General features: G+C 32.5%; 1 protein-coding gene across 1 annotated transcript in view; it reads right to left on the reverse strand.

Moving 5' to 3' along the window:
* Positions 1 to 22,853, reverse strand: part of Chc (clathrin heavy chain) — a 48,337-nt gene continuing 25,484 nt past the window's right edge. The window contains exons 10-23 of the mRNA XM_072527626.1: positions 20,983 to 21,362; positions 20,609 to 20,919; positions 10,028 to 10,284; positions 9,598 to 9,801; positions 8,732 to 8,925; positions 8,420 to 8,623; positions 6,876 to 7,188; positions 6,527 to 6,795; positions 6,146 to 6,327; positions 5,270 to 5,508; positions 5,011 to 5,143; positions 4,182 to 4,463; positions 2,765 to 2,990; positions 1 to 2,629 (exon numbers count right to left, since the gene is read on the reverse strand). Of these exons, the coding sequence (XP_072383727.1) occupies positions 2,538 to 2,629; positions 2,765 to 2,990; positions 4,182 to 4,463; positions 5,011 to 5,143; positions 5,270 to 5,508; positions 6,146 to 6,327; positions 6,527 to 6,795; positions 6,876 to 7,188; positions 8,420 to 8,623; positions 8,732 to 8,925; positions 9,598 to 9,801; positions 10,028 to 10,284; positions 20,609 to 20,919; positions 20,983 to 21,362 (3,286 nt within the window). The 3' untranslated portion in view covers positions 1 to 2,537. The remainder of the gene's footprint in view (positions 2,630 to 2,764; positions 2,991 to 4,181; positions 4,464 to 5,010; positions 5,144 to 5,269; positions 5,509 to 6,145; positions 6,328 to 6,526; positions 6,796 to 6,875; positions 7,189 to 8,419; positions 8,624 to 8,731; positions 8,926 to 9,597; positions 9,802 to 10,027; positions 10,285 to 20,608; positions 20,920 to 20,982; positions 21,363 to 22,853) is intronic.

Consider the following 22,853-nt stretch of genomic DNA (forward strand, 5'->3'; position numbering starts at 1 on the left):
TTCTTTACATATATTTACTAATATATTCGCAAAATCTTAACATAAATAAGAATAATAATGAATAAAAAAACAATTTAGTTATTTATTAAACATTGAAGAATCACTTTCATATATTTCATATAATAATATAAGTTAAATAGTCACTTCATATACATATATCTATGTTTAAATAAAGGAATGATAAACGGACTAAAAAAAAGAAAACAAACAAAAGAACGCATTGAATAATTCTCTCGGAAAACAATAATTTCTTTAGATTATATACATTCTAAAGTAGGTGCTAGTACATAAAAATATATATACATTTTCCAACTGAAAAAGCAAACAAGTGTCCCGTCAAAACGAAGCCTAATGTCCGAAAATGATGCGAATGAATTAAAACTACAACAAACAGTTCAACAAGATTGATTGTATTTAACTAGAATTTGTTTAAGCATTTATCGATTGGGCTTAAGTAATGTGCTACAGATAATTTGTTCCTTCTATGTCTACCAACGGTCTTCTATGACAACTGGCAATTGAAGTGTGCAAACGTCAATTGTCATGTCATGACGCATCAGCTGTCTTTTTTAAGGTTATAACAGTTTTGACCATAAGGAAACTGAATTGCCTATAATACTGATATTTGGGGCAATTTTCTGAAATAATTTCACGGAAATTATTCTAGCAGAAGAAATATCAAGTTTACGAAAGGAAATTAAAAGGTTTGGCAAGTAAAATTAGTCTATTTTCAACATCAAAGTTGAAAAATTGTTCTTTCTTCGCTAGAATTATTTGTTGCAAATAAATGTATCTAAAAAAAAAGTTGGAATTGAGGTGGTATATGTAATAACAGCAAATTCAATTTATTTTAAGTCAAGAACTGATCCATATCGAAGTTGGAGAGGGTTATAAAACTTGTGAAATACAAACAGAAAACGGTACAAACACTGTTTGAGCTACGTGCAAATCGTTTTATAAATTTAAACTGCAACAAAAACAAGGTTGTATCAGTTACAGACTTAAAAATGATCCAATAACCGACTAGATATATGTAGAACATTATAAAAAAAATTTAAGCGGACACAAAAATAAAATAAAATTGATGATAGAAAGATAGAAGAACACAGAAATAAAATAAAGATATATCATTACGAAGAAATTATAATTAAAGTTGTCAATTGATAAATATGATGCTATTTTGACAGCTGTAGACTTAAAAATGCCTAAATAACTAGATAAAAAAAATGAGAAGGATCGTTATAAATGAATTATAACCAGAACCAGAATTATAACCATGGAAAGCCAGTACAGTATGAATTTAATTATGACACTTCAATTGTCAGTTGTCACTCGATAGATATGACGCTACTTTGTCAGCTGTAGAGTTAAAAATTGACAAATAACTGGTTAGAATTTGCAGAAAACAATAAAAGACCAATAGACAAAAAAAACTATTTTAAATAATCGGTCAAAATTGAAGACAATATAACAAATGAATTGATTGAAGAATAAAAAATTGTAGTATATAAATATCATCTGATACTTTATCACAGTTACTTGTCACTGCTATTTATAGATTGTCGCACCTTTAGGTATTCTAACATTCTTTTATCCTCAAAGAAATTGCAGTCTATATTGATTATCCTAGAAGTACACCGAATATTTCATTTATTTGTTGTTAATTTTTCACTAACAAATCTATTTACAGCTTTTTGTACTAGCTTTTTGAAAAATTCTAGTTATGAATCATCTCGAACATTTAGCGCCTCTTATATTATGTTATGTATATGTGGATAAATACCTACAAAGAAGTCAATTAAAACACAGTAGTTCAAATGCACAACTAAATAGAGGTGGGACATAAGACAGTGAAATTTAAACACATATTACAAATATTTGGTGACATTAGAAGGAAATATTGCTGTAATGACAACCAATAACACAATATTTCGTTAGTTTAAGGCAAGCTGGATCGCTAAGATCATAATAGCACACGACAGAAACTTTTCAACATCATTTATGAAGAAATATATTCAATGGACGGAAAAAACAAAATATAATGATGGAAAACTACAAATAGATAATTTGTAGCAAATCTATATCCTTCTTTTCAAAATGCAATGCAACATTTTGCAATAATCTTAACATAGTTTTTTTAGTAAATCATGAAATATTTATTTGATTTAAAAGATTAAATTTTCTGTAACACTTCAATAAACCCAATATTTGTTTTGCTATTTTTGAGAAATTCATCGAGCAGTTCACATAAAATTATAAGTAATATTTTCAATCATTCAGTTATTTGTAATCTCAAAAAAATATAACAACGTTTTTAATTAACCAAGTAATGAAACTCCTACTTGTAAATAATTTTAAAAGGAACTCCTCAATATATTCATCTTCTTTTTAAAAGTAATGTTGTTCATACACGAAATGAATTGTAATCGCTATTTATTTAGTTATAACTTCTCTATTGTCCTTAGCACTAGCTCCTCAGTTTAACTTGAAAACTAATTCCACTTTCCTATACAGTTGGCTGTAAAGGGGGCCTTATATTACATGCCTGGGTATCCCTGGTAAGCCATTTGCGGTGCGTAGCCTGGCTGCGCGTAAGCTTGGGGAGGTACATACTGTTGGGGTGGAATACCTGTAACACATATTTCAACATACATTAAACAAAACAAATCGTCAATATAACGACGAAGTATTACTTATACTTTCTCAAAGTTATTAATTAATTGTTACACCTTTTGATTTTACATCTTGGAATATAAAGACTTACCCATGCCAGGGCCAGCCGTTAGCATAAGTTGGGGTTCTGGTATCATCATTGGCTTGTTCGTTTCTTCAGCAGCCTCACTTTGTCGTTGGGCGTCGGATTGTTCTAGCTTTTCTACTTTTGTCGTCAGTTCTCTAGTTACTTGAATAAGGAAAGGCATCGCAAAGTCCATAATGTTGTGTTTCCATGCTAGTTCAAGGATAACGTCAGGTCGTAACAAGTCGTAGCACTAGAAGGTACAGAAAAAGAAATTATAAATCTATCCATAAAAATTAACAGTCTTTTTTTATTTGTTCTCAAAGTTTGTAACTAGTTCCTTCAGGAAAGATAACGACTTTTATATAACACGTTCGGTAGTTCAAATGTACTTCGTGTCTAGACGGTATAACCCTAACAGATAGAGAAAGATACATGCCCAGAAGTCCAAATATCAACGAATCAATAAAACTTAAACAAAAAAATATGAGTAGTTCAAATGAACCATATATCCGTACATTGCAACCTCCATACGCAGAGAAAGATACATGCCCAGTAGTTTAAATGTATCACATGCTTATAAGCTGGAATATCAACACATACGGGAAGATACATGCCGAGTAGGTCAAATGTATCACGTAGTCAGAAAGTGCCCCCTCCAAAAGATAGAGGATTATAAGATTGTAGGTATCAAAGGAATTATTTGGTCTAATAAACTTGATAAAAACAATCTTTTGCGTACAACTTACAGCCGTTTTGAAATAAAAATATTTAGAAATTTATCCACAATTTCGTGTGATATGTTTTACATTTTTTCATATTTTCGTGGCTTTTATCGCCACCTTCGGGAAAGTTACTGACAAAGTAGGTAAGCTGTTATATCTTGAAGATTCAAGATTCTTATATATCCAGACGGTGGTACTTCACCAGATATAGGAGTACATATGCAGTGGTTCACATGTGTCATGTACCAGATGCTGGAAACTTAACAAATTGAGGAAGATATATGCCAAGTAGGTCAAATATACTCCAGACACATTGTGGATTCTCAGAGGAGGATAGTAGATATCACAGGCGTCGTTTGACCTACTAGATCTTTCTACACTGCAATTTTTTTGTAACATGTTCCTTCACAAAAAGTTATGATAGGATAGGTCAAATATATCACGTGCGAGATGGACGCATGGGCAGTAGTTCAAATATATCCAGGTAACATGACACTCTTAAATTCTTAAATGCATAGTTTATGTTTTTAACCATATTTCTTCAATGGTTTCATGTATTACGTTTTTTTCAAAGATATCAAACTTCAAAGTGTAGATTTCTAGTTTTCTGCATTTAAAAAATAAAAAAAAGCAACACAACATCTTCTTTTATACTTAGAACTGTTTGTAAACTACATTAATTCCGCTTTTTTATGTATAAATAACAAAAATTTACTTACGTGATACAAACATGCCGAAAAACAATCATAGGCCTGCCTATCCAAGAACCAGGCTAGCAACTCCTCGGCCAATTCTTGATTTCTAGATTCAGAAGTGTACTCCATTGCGTCTCTAAACAATCTATCCTTTTTGCACAGTTCTACGCTCTGCTTCCACCGGTTGTTTCCTTTGTACAAGTAGGCGGCGATGCGTCTGAATTCGGTCAGTTCGTGTTTCTCTAATTTCTGCGCCAAACCGATATTGTCGAAGTTATCGAAGGCATCGATGGACGTTCTCAGACCCTGTAAAACGAATTACACAAAAATTACATCATTTACAAATCAATTAGCTACAACTAATAAAATTTACACAGTGGTTCAATCAGGACAGATTGCATTAGTATTTACTTTTACATTGATATCGTCTAATACTTTGTCACAGTCATTTTTTGATTGTCCCATCTTTAGGTTTTACAAAATTTTCTACCAAAAGCATTAGTCAATAGTCTATACTGACCATAACAGAAAGGACACTTAAGCGTTTCTTTTGTTTGTTAGTTAAATATTCACTGATCTATTTATACCATTTTTGAATTGATTGATTTATGAATCATTTCCAACTTTTCACACATTTTATAATCAGTTTTTCAGTGTATTGATGGTAGGGTAGATATACTGTACAGTATCTACATTGTATTATAAGAGAATCTCGCTCATAGAAGATATTCTAAACAGAAGTTTATGTAAATGCATAACGCAATTAGAGCTAGAACATGAAACTTTGACGTTACTTTTCAAAGCAATTTATATTACCATATTACTTACAATTAAAAAAATCATGTCAACATACCTGGAAGTCTTCTTCGTCAATAAGTAGAGAGTTAAGGGCCTCGTTGATAGCTTTGTTGTTCAAATTTTGCACAGAACGGAGATAGGATTTAACCAACTGTAAGTGTCCTGTTTTGGTGAAGAAAGAAACAGCCCTAAAACAGCAGCATTTATGTCACGCATTTATTGTTACCTCACCAAAGTTCTATTTATCAAAAGCTACATACACGCTCCTAAAATCATCAATACACATTCTTAAAATGATAAAAAAAATAGCGTACCTAGTATGATCCATTCTGGGTGCCAAAACCAACAAAAGGTCATTTAACAACAGGGGTTTGTAGTCCAGATAAAATTGAATAGCTCTATAATAAAGTTCGATATTGGCCACTTTTGTAATAATATCTTTGAAATGACCTTCGCGCCAGGCCTCGGTAGGATGGGCCATCATAGCCAATACTGCATTATCGTATTCTTCGTATTTGTCGTACAAGAACACTAGCTCAGCCCACAAATGTGCCTACAAAATAATATAAGAAATATAGCATTATATAAACGATTGAACTGTCGTTATCTTAGAAGCATAGAGAAAGGATCTGAGAATAAAGAAAGAAAGAAAAGGAGGGAGAGCTGCAAATATAGAAAAAGTGAAAACATAATTAAAGGTCAATAAGAGAAGGGAGACGAATGAAAAATCAAAGGGGAAGGTCAAAGAAGACAGAGGAATGAAAGATCAAGGAGGTAAGATTCACAAAAAGATAGTGGAGAAAGAAAAAGAGTGTTAATAAGTGATAAGAGAAAAAGGAGGAAAAAATTAAGAAAGGAAGAGCGAGTGAAGAAGGGAGAGCAAGTAGTGTACCATAGTACATTGAAAGAAGGGAACAGTACCCAGTAGTTCAAATGTACCATATATAAGAAACTCAACATAGGGAGGACGATAAATGCCTAGTAGTTCAAATGTACCAAGTATTCAGGAATTGATTTTTTTAAAGTGATAACAAAATAATTAAGACAAAAAACCGTTTACATTGATCACCATAAAATTCTTTTATTATTTCTGGTTGAAAAAGTGACTTAAAGGGCATAATAATGTAAGAAAAAGTTTAAATAGATTAATTGTCTACAGTCAATATACACATTAATAAAAACCATCTTACTTGTTCAGCTGCCCTAAGAACTTTGGGGATATTCACTCGAGACCAGAAGAGTTCTAGATGTTCGCGCATTTTGGCGGGCTTGTATTTGGAATACAGTATTGCTAATTCGGTGAACATACCCATATGTGCCCTTTCCAAGCCCAATGCTGCTTCCAATAGGCCGATTAATTCTTCAAAGTATCCTAAAAGAGGCATTTTATTTTTCATTAACAATAATATAAATCCTATCAACGGCGCCAATTATAAATAAAATTTTACATGATACAAAAGTTAATTTTATTAAACGATAGTCAAGTTATATGGAAATTACATGTAATTAAATTAATTTTGTTCAAAAATATCAAAAGTTGTAAAGATCAAAAGACAAAGAAGGAAACTTACCTCTATCCTGGTAATAATTAATCAAGTCTTGCAACTCATCAGCGTGCACGACGATGTGCATACCACACATCTGAGCCAATCTGAATTCTTCGGCGTCGACACAAGCAAAACACACTTCCTTCCATGTTCTTGTACTGTTAGCCTTTCTAGCACTGTCAACAGCACCCTGGAATTCTTTTAGATGAACTAAAGTAATAGCGAGACGAGCGAAATTGGATACATTGTTGTACAGTAGCTTAGCAGCATCATACATCTTGTCATCAAAGCACCTGTGGAAGATTATAACGTTCAGTAAAGTCTGTACATAAAAATTTACTTTAATGGTGAAGGTATAAATTCTAATACATACCTATCACCAATCTTCTGGATATCGGCATGGTTGGGCCCGCTGATGAATTCTTCCAAATCAGCCAATCTTCCGGTCTTGGCGTACGAATAAATCAATTCGGATTCGATGTAGCTCTCTCTGGCCTTCTTTCTTGCCATTTGCAAATACCGCACCAAGTCCTCCCAGCTATTATTTTTCGAAGCGGTTTCCACGACATCCTTGTAAGCCGAAGGATCGTCAGCTTTAATGTAAGAATCGATTGCTTCTTTGACTAAGCCTTGGTTCAGTTGAGCTTTGGCCAGCTGACTCCATACGGCTGGTTCATTGCAACGTTCTGCAAAAAGAAATATTTGAAATGAATGCTGATGGTTCGTAAACTCTTAAAAACACATGTTTATCCTTATAACAACCTGTTAATTTTAAAAACAACATCTCTACAAGAGCCAGCGGACCACTTAAGTGTAGACACGTATTATTATGGTTTCACGTTAGAGAAACGACAGGCCAATAGTTCAAATGTACCTAGTATACAGACGGAGGATTCTCAACATATTCAGAATAATAGATGCCAAGAATATAAAACGTATCACATGCTCATGAATGGAGAACAGGGGGAGCAAGTGGTATGCAAAATGGCTTTTGATTGATAAACATGAAGAAATTTTAGGAAATTTTATAGGATACTATGGAGCAATTTTTTTTCCAAAATCTCCAATTTCGACCATTTTACAAGTGAGATTTAATATAATTTTTTTTTACTTTTATAATCAGTTTCTTCAAGAAAGTTAATGATAGGACATGCGGATTGAAGTTTTGAATGTTTCCAGGCTGTAGCACAATATGTAGACCAATAACAGATCCAGTAGTTAAAATGTACCATGCATAACGCCTGAGGAAATCGACATATAGAGGATGATAAATGTAGAGTAGTTCAAATGTACCAAGTGTCCGGGAATTATGAAAGGAGGAGCCAGCGCAAGGTAGTAGTAAGAAGTAGTACTCAATATGGCTGATAAATAATAGACCAAAACGAAGAAGATTTAGGAAACTTTGTAAGGAGCCATGGAAGTATTTTTTACACTATTTTCAGTTTTAATAATGTTACAAGTGATTTGTTTTTGTGACGTTTATAATCAGCTTTTTCAAGAAACAGCAATAGGATGGGCAGACATATATTCTCTTACCAGACGATAGTAAATCAACAGGTAAAGAAACAAGTCCCAGTAGTTCAAAAGTACCACGTATCCAAAGAAGAAACCTCAACATATAAAGGATGGTGCATACCCAGTAGTTCAAATGTATCACATGCCCAGGAATGGAAAAGGAAAGGCAAGTCAAACTGAGGAAAATGAGACGAAAAAGCAGTATTCAAAATGGTTGATAATAGATCAATATTAATTAAGTTTACCACTAATTTGTTTAATATTGTTTCATATTTTTGAGACTTGGGATGATATACCGTTCTTTTGTTCTGGTCAATTATTCGACAACCCACCATTATATCCTAATCTAACCAAAATTGTCACTTTAAAATTGCTTCCAATACAAAGAAAAATAAATTTTACCTGCGAATTCGTAAGCACGATCCAGATTGTTGACTTGTTCGATCAATACTTGAATAGCTGAGGTGTTGACATCAAACTTCTTGAAAATAGCGAAAGCTTCTTCGTAGAGATGGTTGTTGATAGCTATATTCGCGATATCAGGGGCATCGTAGTTGTCCAAGCGGTTGATGTAGTCCATAACTCTTGTAGCATCGGCTTTGATTGCTATATAAAAAGAGAAAAGCATTAAAAATTGTAATTCGTAATGAAAGCCGAATCTAAGAGCTCTACTGATACAACATATTAACACTATTTTGTATAATGTACACTTACCTGTAAGGATAAGCAAGTTTTGAAGGTTTCTATGCTCGGAGAATACAGAATTATCCAACACAATCTTTTCCAGCAATTCAATGAGCTCATTTGGTAAATCAGCTGTCATGAATGCTTTAACGGTGACGGAAATATCTTCAGGGTCTTGGGTTTCACTTAAAGCTGTTTGCACTACTTGATCTATCAACTGGCGTCTAAAAAACGAAGCAGACACATTTATATAACAAAAAAAACAGACCATCTCCAGAATATGACTCCACAAAATGAATATAAAGCTTGACGAAGCCAAAAATAATCAAAGTTCCCTAATATTTTATGTTTTCTCTCCAAAATTCTGTTTTTCACTATTTTCAAGATGTCCCAGGTTTTTCCAACTACATACTTTTAAATAAGGCAATACCGCTTTTAAAATCTCAATTGCGTGAATTTATTTAAAGCAGCAAATAGTTAAAAGTTGAGTAATTGGCGCTTAAAATGCGAAATAGATACATTTGTAAGACATAAAACGGTCCAACTCAAGAAGATGAGTTCACAAAGAGAGTAGAAAACTTTGTTGGAGTTTCTCTGTCCTTCCAATAATGTCATGTTTTGTTCAATATTTTCAGCATGCCCTGGATTGTTCTTACTACTTTTAAAGATCATAATACTGCTTTTAAATAATCAATTGCGGTCATTTACTCTTAACATTAACATAAATATAGATAAATTAATTAAATGACAAAGATCTCTGCAAATTTTCATAAAAACGTTTCTAGTTATTTAGCAAATACAACATTGCCAATTATACTAAAAATTTAACCATTTTTATATGCTAATATACTGACTGAAGTATTTCTTTGTAAAAAGTTTGAGTGTTGTATATTCACCTGAAAGGATTGCTCTCGTTCAAAACTTCAGCCCATAATTCTCCGTCACGTCTACGGACTAGGTAACGCGCTTCAGACTTAAATAGAGAATTTTCGTTGCATACAGCTATCAATTCTCTGTCGCATTGGCCTCGTTCGTAAGCAACACAAGCCAGATGTGGATCGCGCTTTTCGCAATAACGTCCGACAACTCGGGAATCGTACCTGAAAAATATTGATTTCGTTATCTTTACCATTTATTAAAAAAACTGCCATCTTAGTATACATGCGAAGTGTAAAACTAGGAAATAATGTTAAAAAAGAAGTTAAAATGATGCAGAACCTAAAATATGTTTTTACAGTGATGCCACCTTGTGAAGTATTTCGTGATTCTTGCTCAATAAATACGTACACACATAACTGATCATATTTTTGTTTAGAGAAGACTCACCATTGATTTTCCTTCAAAAATCTTTCGGCATTGTTGTTGGAATCGATGTAGATCTTAGCCAAAGCATTGTGTGTGGCTGGTTCGACACAACCTTCGTGTACTCTGCTTTCTAACCAGGGCAACAACAGTTTTAATCTGTTCCTCTTTTCTACTTCTTCTACTAATTCGTCAGTGGAGAATTGGCCTCTGACTACGAGAATTAGGTTTTTGATTATGTCTTCGGAACAGTCGACATCTAAAAGACCTCCTACTACAACCTGAAAAGGTACAAATTAAAGCAATTTTGGAAGTACCTCCACACATATCAGTGGTATTAAAAGTACCTAGAGACGTGGGGTGATTTGAAAGTACCTACACACGTAAAATTATTCTGGAAGCAGCTTGAACCATAAAAACGTTTCTGGATATAATTAAAGACATACCAGTGTTTTATAGAATACATATAGCTGCACAACTCAATTCGAAAAATATTTAGAGGGTTTAGATCAATTTTGGAAGTATCTATACACGTATTATTCATATGAAAAGAACATAGAGGCGTATAAAAGTGATTCTGGAAATATATAGGGACGTAAGAGTGATTCTGGAAGTAGCCTGAGACGTAAAAAGATTCTAGACATGATTAGAGACATACCTAAAGACTTACAGTGATTTGGGATATACCTAGGGCTGTACGATTTATTTTGAAAGTATCTAGAGGCATTGTTTAAATAGGACTAGTTAGACAATCCTTATGGAACAAACGTTTGACTATTATTCTGCCGTCACATGGCGGCCTCTAGTCATAAATTTAAAAAACTATTAACAGAAACTTAATTCTGTGCAGGATTCTATTCGAGTATATTTTTGCCTGTCTCCTAACTAAGGCAAACCTGTACACGGATGCCAGATTGTGAAGAAAATATAAAATTTTAATAAAATGCTTATTGTTATTATCGTTGTATGCGTCTAGTGAAAGATAACTTAACTATTTCGAGCGAATATTTCAAATTGTTTTTATACTTTGAGACTTGCTAAATCTAAATCGGTTAGTAATCTATTTATATGAAGTAGGTAAATGCTACCTTTTTTAAATTTTTATTAGTTTACCAGATATTTAATTTGGTTATATGATTTGCTAGAAAAGGATTAAATATTTAATTGAAATAGACTCGATTGCTATCGTCTTAGAACACTAATGCAGAGGTTTATTTTTTAGTCAAGACTTAAGTTTTATCATTGTTTAAAAAAGAAAATCTTTTTAAACAATGGTTTTATGTATGTTTTGAGAAAATTAAATTTTCAATCTTTTAATCTTTAAAATGACGTTTGAAAATATAGTAAATTTATAGGTATGGTTTTTTGATAATGCTTTTGAAACAAATAAACACATCGATATGCCACAACAAGAGGCAACACATATTTAGGGAAAAATTAATCTATGTGTTGGGATAAAAGGAATAATAAAACAACACTTTAATAAATACATAGTATCCTTTATTTTATTTATTTATGTATTTTATGATATAAACACCATTTTTGTATTTCTGTTTACATAAATGAGAATGTTTTTTTCAATCAACTCGCCCGATTTGAGCTGTTTATTAATGAAATAATTTTAAATTACAAAGTGATAGATATTGCAAAAATTAAATTCGCATTATTTTAATAGTAATATACCACTTATCAAAATTATAATATCTACACATAGACAATATTAACGAAATAATAATTCAAGATAAAAAAAAAACAAAACAAAATTGTTTACATTAATAGTTATAGAAATTGATTGTTACATTGTTTTCATGAACTAAAATAACCAATGTATGTATTGCGAAACACTATTGGCACTGGTTAAGGTTGTTTTGCTATCGAATACGTATAAAAAACGCGTGGTGTCGTTAACAAACCTCCCTCTTCTACCTCACTATATTTTTTTGGTTTGCATTTAGATATTTTTGGACAAAATGCTTACTGCAAAGAAATTTTTTTTTAAATCGGGTAGCTCCAGACTTTCCAATGCAGCATTACCTACAACAATATTATTATTAACACAACTTAAAAAAAGCAACTTTCTGCACAATAAGGTAAAAAAACAATTTAAGTTCTGTATTCAAAATATAAATAACTTCGCAGTTGTGCCAATATATGTTTATATATATATATATATATATATATATATATATATATATATATATATATATATATATATATATAATATATATATACATATATAAATATATATATATATGTATAAGAGTAAGAAAAAAGAAATTTTTTAGATAGGAAAAAAAAGATCCCATAGGACTATCAGAAACTAGTCCTATGGGATCTAGTCTTTCACCCATTCTAAGTAGCTATGTCATGGATGATGTTATCAGTGATTGTGATTGTATCAACAATTGCACTTTTTTCATTCCTTTTTTTTAAAGATATGTAGATGATTTAGTTTTGGCACTTCCTAAACACAAAATTATTGAAATAGTCAACATTTTCAAGTATCATAATCAACATATACAATTTACAGTTGAGGAAGAGATAGACTCCTACTCTAGTTCCTTAGAGTAGGTTTCAAGTCCAGTGCTTTATACAGGTTGGTGAATTGTTTGCAGTTGGTAAGTTTGGTATGGTTGATTCGTAGTCTTGTAATAGTCGATGCTTCTCTTATAGTTATGAAGTCTAGGGAGAGATGACCAATAAAAGATTGAAGTTTATGAAAAGTTGTTTTGCACTTTTGTTCTAAGTTTTGTCAAGTATCCTCTACCGACTTTTTTAAAACGAATTTCGAGATTCGTTAGCTAGTTGAATTGGCATGGTTGGTAGCTTCTTTGGCACAATGATCTGCTGTTTTATTACCAGTAATTCCGGTGTGAGAAGGCAGCCATATGAGAGAGACTGTTACATCGTAAGCAGAGAGATTTTGGTATTATGTCATGAATGTTTTGAACTAATAGGTGCTTAGTGAAAATTGTATTGACTAAATGGATATATGAAAGTTAATCTGAACAAATAGTTTAGAAGAAAGGTTAGAAGATTCAAGTTTGTTAAAAATAGTGAGTGAGGTATATATTGAAGGGAGATCTTTAGCCCAGAGGGGAAGTAAAGGTAGAGGAAATGAACTAGTCAGAAAAAGGTCAATATTTTTAAGTAGTGGACAAATTAATTGAGGTATAGGTTTTATGATAAGGTGTTGGTTATTGTTAGTGGAAGAAGACGGCACTGTGGCAATTAGGGAATGAACGGGATTAAATGGATTTGCGGATGTTGATGCAGCATACGAAAGTAGAAGTGATTATCGTCTTGGGTAGGAGAAAGTTCATTAGATTCACGGTATACACTCTCAATAGGACTAAAGCGAAAAGCGCTCAGAAGTAGTTTTATTGGCACCCCATTGAAGATGACTGAGGGTTTTAAAAATGTTCAACCTTTTAAAACAATTGATTTTAAGTTCAGAGATTTGATTTTTTCAATTTAATCTGGAGTTAAATATAAAACCGAGAATTTTACAATAATTAACAACAGAAAGTAGAGAATTGGTAAATAAAATTTGGGGTAAGGGAGTGGAAATCCCTATGGAAAATTTTATTAATTTGGTTTTGCTCTCAGAGAGTGATAATCTTAGTTCGTTAGATTTACTACACTTTGTATAAGTTTATATGAGGTTGAGACAGATTTAACATGGCAGTAAATGATTAGGTCATCAGCGTATTGAACATATTTGATGGGAGGCAAATTTCGTTGATGGCAAGAATGAATAAAGTTAAACTTAATACAGATTCTAAAGGGACACCTTAATTTTGAGGAAGAGATTGAAAAAGTTTACCCTTGGCAAGAACTTTAAAGATTCTTTCAATTAGATATTTTTTTACAAATGAGAAAATATTACCATTTAAATTATAGTGGGAGATTTTGTCAATGATTGCTTTTCTGGAGATTAAATAAAATGCCCCTTCAATGTTAAGTACAGTTGCTACGACATCTTGTTGATTATAGATTACCTAAGAAATGTGTGTGTACAAAAAGGGTACATATGTGAAATTATGAATATAATTTCGGTGTATGAGGACTGTATTACATAGGGCTGGTTCAAATAAATTGAGATATGTGGCAAAAGGTTATACAGACTATATCAAATTAATTTTATATAAAGTCTTCTCAATTCTTCTGCTGCACATATACACACTCGCGGTATTTAGAGGCTTTCAGTCGCGGTTGTTCTTCATACGGGGAAACTGTCCGGTTACCGGTTTCTGAAGACGTGTTTCGCGGTACTAACACTTAGATCACGATATAGAGCACATTTTTCGTCTGTACACGATTAAAATAGTATTTTCGGTATTTTTCGCGTAACTACATGCGAGAGAGTTAGAGTGAAGAAAAAGCGCAGTAAGTCTGTACCAAGCGATAGATAGCGATAGAGAGATTATACGTCTGCCTAATAGGACTCAGCAGACGAAAGAGAGGACGACTGTTTCTAGCAACAGTCAGCAGTCAAGTGTACAACTGTCTGTATTTCTAATGGAGTGGGGTTAAAATGTGAGTAGGAACGGTTGGAGAACGGGAAATAATTGTAAAATTGTGGTAGAATGGTAGCTACTAATACAGCGAAAAAATGACATGTCATGAAGACAAAAACGATTTGTCTTCATGACATAACCCGTTTGTGTTCGTTTGTTCTTTGTAATGATCTTTCTTTTATCTTAGTATAGATTAGGGCAAGATCTTTCATTAACGATTGTCAGCGGTATGTCAGTGGTAAATTTACTGGCTTCATTTAGAGGGTCGTTGGTGCCTAAGGAATTTTCGAGAAAGTTTTCAAGATTATTCTAGAAAACCCTAATTTTTGTGTTTTTATAGGATTTGAGTGCAGCTTTTAGTTCGAAATAGTTTATACGAGAGTTCGGATAATTGGTATCTTGTGAAACTGAGAATGAATAATGAAAGGGCGAAGGAAGAAAAGAGTATATATGGTTAGGTTCAGATTTGTTGCAAAACTTTTCTTTTAAATTTTTTGCCAGAATCTTGGCTGTCTCTTAATTGTCAAGGATAACCTTTCGATTAAAAAAGAGATTCGAGATTGTAAGGTTATTTTTTATTAACAATTTTTTTTCCACACTGGACTAGTATTTGAAGTACATAAAGTTTTCTTACTTAATTAAATATCGTGTCTAAATTTGGCAAAAGATGAAGTAAAAATATACAGAGAGCAGAAAAAATGAATAAATGCGAGAGAAATAGAGAAATTCTATTCATCATGTATGCTGTGGTTAGATTTGACATCAGATTTATCAGAGGATGCACTTATATATACTCTTGTAAGTCGGAGGTAGGCTGTTCTTTTAACTTTTTTAAGATTCTAGTAATACGGTTTTTAGTGATCTTTTCCTTGTACCTATGTAGAGCTGCAATAAGTCCTTTTGAATACCATCTATGTTGGAGGATTTTTAAGCTTCTTGTAGTGGGGTGATACATACAAAAGAGTTCTCAAGAAATGTAATAAGTTGCGTGGAATTGAGTGTAAAATTAGTCGGATTATCTTTGTAAATCATTTTTATAGCGGAAATATAATATCCGATTATATAATTTCAATACCACCACTTTGGGTGGTATCGAAAATGCCGAAGGAGGAAAAGAACTTAATAGAGCAAGAATACAGGATGAAGATAGAATGGTAGGAGTATCAGGAGGACTGTCATTGAAGTGTCCCCTTTTTTGTCCTACTGCCAACATGGGCTTTGAATTAGTACGACGAGGGATGGATAAATCCATAATGGCAGCCAGGATGGGTATGTAGTTAACGGAGATGGACTCAATTTCCGAAGATAGAAATTCTTTTGATGAAGTTAAGGATTTAGGATTAAGGACTCCTTAGAGTCAGCTGAAAATGAAAAAGAGGGAGGAGCATTAGCTGCAATGAGTGTGTGATCTGGTCAACTGAAGACTTTGCAATCATACCCCACGGTACGACCCGTAAGCTTACAAAGAAAACACTATAGTCTGTCAGAGAATAAAAATATTTTAAAGGATATATTTTCATGGTTAATTAACAGAGAAGATTGCACTTCGAAGTTCACCTTTTCAGAGATTACAAATGTTACCCTAGGAAAACTCCTGATAATATGCCTATTGATCATCTGATGTTCCGTATTTTTTAGGGACGTCTCGATTAGTGAATGCGGAATGGAAGGAGATACATTTGAAATAAGGATTCTTTTGGTCGCAGAAAGAAGCCTGCAGATAAAGATGACGGTGAAATTAATTATGACGTTCGGTGTATTAGTTGATCAACGATGTCGGTAGAAGTGAGGAAAATGCGGATTCGATTATTCGAAATGCGAGATGTAAAAGTAATATTTTTTGGATAAACCATTTCACCAATTTCTATAATATATTTAAATAAAACAGTATTCAAAATGGAGTGCATGACAATAACTTGTTCCCTTTTAGGAAACGAACGGGGAGGAGGTCTAGAGACTGCGGCAACGACATATAATTTTGTGTTGGAATTGAAGCTGTTTTGTGTAAATGTAAATATTCAATTGCTGTTCATGATGTGTAGTCCTGGTTACCCAGACCGTAACACAATACCTAAATGTGAGTACCTAATGGACCCTCTCCCAAACTGGAAAGAAAGAAAAAAGGATCTCACCTATTTCTTGGGATTTTCACTGGTTTTCTTTAATTACACCAATATAGCCGCAATTAAATTCGACTATTGAAATATAAGACCAAATTTGATACTTGTTTTCTTATCACATTGTGATTAAAGAACTTCTCTACGTATTGTTAACTCGTCGATGAATTACTTTATCTGTTTAACACTGTTTAAATCTTTAAAATCCGTGAGGAACTTTAAAAAGGGTGTTTAACCTTTGACAGTTATTTGACGTTTTTGAATCGATTATTTGAAGCTTTATTTGTAAACTTCAACATTTTATCAAAAAAACAGTTTGAAAAAGTGCTTTTTAGCTTCTAAACATTTATACTACTTTTGATATTTTTCATGTCATACGGCTGTACGTAGGCTCAATGAAAAGCTGGTGTAAAAGCACAATTAAAAAAAAAAACAGAAATTTCCATAACCAATAACAAGAAACAAGCTGAGATATTGCAGCGGACAGATCTCCCTTGCATTTTTCTGTGGCGATATTTTACGATTACCATTATTTGAATGTTTCAAAACTAATTTACTTCTTCACTGTGTATGCCATTTATAAATCGAATTATAAAATTTCGATATTCTTTTACAATGTGTTCAATTTTCAGCCTTAATGTTAATAAACAATGAAAATATTTGCAATTTCTTAAACAAGAAAAAAAAAATGGTATTTGATTTCCTCTGGGCAATAGAAGGTTTTGGTTTTTTTTAAGTGTTTAGCTTTATATTGAGCCTAGATACAAGTGTAACACATAAAAAAGTCTAAGTTATTAGAAATTTTTATATGCTAAAAATTTGTTATTCTTCAAACTGATATTTAAACAAATTTAATATAATCTTGATGTTTGTTTTTAATAATTTAAAACGAAGCCATAAAAATCGATTTCTATTTACAAAATAACCCTAGAGTGACTGTTTGGACAAGTACAGTTTCTTAAATAATCGGACTCCTGGATAAACAAATTGAATAACTCATAAACTGTATGGTCGTTCTGTATGATATTTAGCACCCTTTAAAAACTCATTAACTGCCATAATTTTAAATAGTTGTATTACATATCGTTATGCAAAAAAGAAAGTTATTTATATGTATATTATTTATATTTATATTAACATTTATAAATTTTACTTTAAAAATAAGGGTTTTTAAATTATCTCGGTCAATTCTTTATGTATTTTAATTATAAAAATCTCAATATTAGAGAACATTTTATGATCTATAACTTTTATTTTAATCATATATCTCTAACATGAATAAGAAACGTTTTATGCGCATAAACTTTTCACTTTTTACGATTGTTTAATAAAAAATCAAAGCAAAATTAGCTGTAGTCTTCACATAATTGTCATCAGCTACCCCTCATATACCTTTTAGAGACTTTAAATATCTCTTTAAGATTTTTTCACCTTTTATTAGAGTTGTAGATCATAAAAAGTTATGTAATTTTTGAGAGTATCCAAATTAAAATACATGAAATTATTAACCAAAATAGTTGCAAAAAAAACCTTATTTTTGCAGTTATTTATAAATTATAATAACTCTTTTTTTGCGCAAAGACATGTAACATAGCTCCTGGAAATTATGGAAATGAATAAGTTATTAAAGTGCGCTAAATATCAATCAGAGCAAATAATTTATAGGTTATTTATTCTGTTTATAAACATTTAAAATAACGTTGATATCGTTTATGCCACAAACTTATTTAGATGCTTATGAAAAACTGGTGAAAAACACACTTTCTAAAAAAAATAGAATCTTCTATGACCATTACTAGGCAAGAGAGCATTTTATATTTAAAACCAAAGCATTTTATTCTTAAAATCATACTTCCATTGTCTATCAACAGTAAGAGCTGAAAATTGAAGGGGCACTAAATGAAGATCTGAATTGTGCGTTCCAACTTACATATGGCATATGCGGTAAAGAAGTAAAAATTTATAACCCGTTAAAATGATGGTATTCGTAAAATACCGCTTCGGAAAAGTAGAATGGAGAACCATTTGAGCTCGGTTTTTTTTTAGATTTGAACTTTTTCAAAATGAAGGGCGATTGCAAAATTTGCAATATCTTGGCTTCTGTGACACGTAAAACATAATTTTTTTTCAAACTGGGATAGCTCAACAAAAAGTTGTTTACATAATCGCTTTCTACGATAAACAAATCGTCACTATTTTTATTAGTTACATTAGGTACATACCATTATGCAAAAACAAAGTTATTAAAATTTATAAATTTCTGCAAAATCAAGGGTTTTTTGCAACTATTTTGGTGAATTCTTTATATATTTTAATTTAGAAACTCACAAATGGAAGAACTTTTTGAATCTACAATTTTTATTTTAACTATTTTTCTCTAAACTGGATAAAAAACGTTTATAGCCAAAATCACCTGTATGTCTTTACAGATTTATTATTAACTAACCCTCATATATCTTTTAGAATCTTCAAATATCAGTATAAAATTTTTACGTGAAACCAATAATTTTTTCCCAGGTGGACCTTTGTATAAATTAGTTCCCCGATAAAGATGAACTTATTTCTACTTTTCAATACAATAACTAAAAATAGCTACAGAAATACATATTTAAATATCTAATACTTTGTTTATGTTTATTAACTTGATTTATTCACTAATTTGTTTTTCCGAAGTTTATTATATCATAATTATAATACCAACGAAAACGTAAAATTCAAATTAATGCATCTCGAATATGACGCGTGCACCCTGGCGATAATAAAAAATGAATGAAAAAAAAATAAACATTTTTTCAAGTTAATTGCGTAACGGAAACGGTGTAAAATAAAAGAATATAAAAAAAGTTTCTATTTACTTACCAGAGTGTAATATCCATGTTTGACAAGCCGAAGGATTTTTTGTCGGAAATCTGAACATTCTTAATCCATGAATTTTGTATGGTGATAAACCACATTTGTAATAACAACAAATATTTCCAGCCATCTGTAAAAAACCATTTATTTATTATGGAAGTAACATTACTTTAATTTAAAATCACTTTTTTCAAATATTATCGAATGTATGTATTATCCGGTAAAATTTATTTCTAAATACCTAATTTGTTCATTTCTCATACAAATGTTTTTTGTTTTAAACACAGAATTAAAATGTTCTACTTACCTCGGACCAAATTTTTGTAATACACTTCCAAATAAAATAAAATATTTAAATTCTTTAAACTTATTTAGATATAGGAAAATTTAGAAGTCACAGCACGTTTATGTAGGTACAATTTTAGTTGACACGATATTTACTATGTAGTTGATAGCATGTTGATAGTAATAACTCTATTTTAAATGAATACCTGTGATTCATGTTCTGTTTTTGTAACATTTTTATTGGTAAGTAAACCTGTCGCTACTATGTCAGTGAAATATTGCAACGCTGGTGAATTTAATTCAGTGGATCAAAAATGGACGTTTAGTTTATTCCTTAACTTTTTCACATAACACCATCTAGTATAATGTATATCAAACAAACAATGGTATATTAAAATCTATTGAGACAGAAAGAGTGGTGACATCTAGTGACTGTCTCAATTAGAATCAAACAAATTTATACATTGCGTTGGCTAACTAGTCCTATTTAAACAATGCTAGAGGCATTAAAGTAATTTTGGGGGAAGCTTGAGAACACCTAAGGATTTAATAGTGATTTGGGAAATACCTACAATGATATTACTCGTTTTGAAAATACCTAGTGACGAACGAATGATTTTGTGAAATACCTAGTGGTATAAAAGTACTTCTAAAGTAACTGAAGACGTATTTGTGTTGTAGGAGGTATCTAGAGACAAATAAGTCATGAATCCGCCAAAAATATGCACATATTCAACTAAGATAGCGCATATTTATCACCTACACTAAAAAATTAACTGTTAAGTATATAAATATAAATAGAAATAAATATAACAATTAACACTACTTACCGGTAAACGGCTGGGATTGACTTTCTGCACATAAATCTCGATATATTTCTGCAGCGAGTTTCTGTATAAATACAACACTAAGTCGTGGACGAAATCAAATCTGTCACAGACAATAATCAACGGCAATTGATCTGTAAGTTTGGCTTCTTTCAGGAAATTCTTGACTCTTTCGGAATTGTAGCAGTTTGATTCCCTACAAATACGCTCCACTTCCTTGATCTGGCCAGTTTTGCATGCGGCTTGAATGTACTTGAAGTGCACTTCTTGGTCTTGGGAGAAGTTGACGATGGAGCCGAGGAAATAGAACAAACCTGAAATTCGTTTCGTAAATTTATCCTATTTATCATTCTTTGATATGCCACAACGTTACTTACCCTCATAGCTCTTGAACCCTTCAAACAAATCGATCAAAGCCTTAGTGGTGAGTTGTTCGTGGTACTTAGTAGCGATCTGCACACAAATCTGTAAATTCTGCCGAATATTCGCCGTCAGCATGGCCCTCAAGCACTCCAAACTGTCTTCCACGCTGAGAGTTCCGAAGAAGTTAACCAACCAATCAGCTGGAAGCAAGTGGGTGTGTACGACAGCACGTTTGATATCGTACAAATCAGTATAGTGTTCCAGAGCTCTTTGTAAAAGACCAGCTTTTTCGCAGAGCTGGGCTACGTGAGGCCGGTCGTAGTGAGTGAACATGTTGTTGCCGAGAATGGCGTCTGCCACTTGCGGTGCAGACATCAGGTTCATTTCTAACAGTCTGGTAAACAAAAACAAAAATCGTAAGTATATATCAAATTAGCAAGCGAATAAATCGGATGCATATTTACAACTAGAGCCAAAGAAATATTTGTGTATTTTTCAAGCACTAAAAATTCAATGAATCCGACTCAAAGGACCAATATGTACCTACAAAGCTTCTGGCGAAACTGCTCATTTGCAGACATTGGCTTCTTCTCCAATGCTGATGTTTTTAGGCGCCTTTTTGAAAATATTTATTGGCGTATGTCTTAAAAGTACGTAGTGATGTGCGAGTGATTTTAGACACACTCAGAACCATTATAATAAATTTGGAAGTACCTAGACGCATAGCCACTCATTTTGAAAATACTTTTGACTAATTTGAAAAGTAACTAGAGGCGTATGAAAATTAGAGACTTATCAACCAAGGGAACAGGCAGGATTCCGAAAAAGTTACGGAACAAATGACCATCTACAAAGTATAAAAACCCTAATAGAGAAAGCAGTGGAATACAATAAACCTCTAGTTCTAATATTTATCGATTTTCACAAAGCCTTTGACACAGTTGAGCTAAGCAAAATATTACAGGCGCTTAAAGAATGCAGGCTAGATTATAGATATACTAAATTATTATACAAAATATACCTGCAGGCAACAACCACTGTCAGATTACATACTAACAGTAATCGCATAAAAATAGAACGGGGGGTTAGACAAGGAGACCCAATGTCACCTAAACTTTTTAATACGGTGCTAGAACATGCTTTTAAGAATTTGGATTGAATGACAAAGGGAATAAAAATAGATGGAGAATATCTAAACAACTTACGTTTCGCCGATGATATACTTATAATAGCTGAAGATCTAGGTATGGCAAGAGAGATGGTACAGGAACTCGTTGTGGCTACAGAAAGTGTAGGTTTAAATATAAATATCTCGAAAACAAAAATCATGACCAATTTGGTACCCAACCAGAACATCAGTATTGGTGGGAAAGAAATAGAACTCGTAGATAGATATAAATACCTGGGACATGAAATTATGATTGGCAGGGATAACCAGACTCATGAACTGAAGAGAAGAATCGGCCTTGGGTGGGCAGCATTTGGAAAACTGAGAGAAACTTTTAAAAGTCAGCTGCCCACATGCCTAAAGAGAAAGGTATTTGATCAGTGCGTCCTCCCAGTCTTGACGTACGGAGCAGAAACACTTACCTTAACAAAAGCAGCAGCTACCAAACTGAGAGTCACGCAGAGAAGAATGGAGCGGTCCATGTTAGGAATAACTCTGCGAGACAGAATAACCAACGAAGACATCAGGAGAAGAACCGGAGTGACTGACATCATCGAGAAGATAGCCAGACTAAAATGGAGATGGGCAGGACACATAGCCAGAATGACAGATGGGCGATGGACAAAGAGGTTATTGGAATGGAGGCCAAGGGAAGACAAGAGAAGCGTCGGTCGACCACCTACAAGATGGACTGACGATTTAAGAAAACTCAATAAA

Source organism: Diabrotica undecimpunctata, chromosome 3 (assembly GCF_040954645.1).
Source record: "Diabrotica undecimpunctata isolate CICGRU chromosome 3, icDiaUnde3, whole genome shotgun sequence".
NCBI classification, from domain to species: Eukaryota; Metazoa; Arthropoda; class Insecta; order Coleoptera; family Chrysomelidae; genus Diabrotica; species Diabrotica undecimpunctata.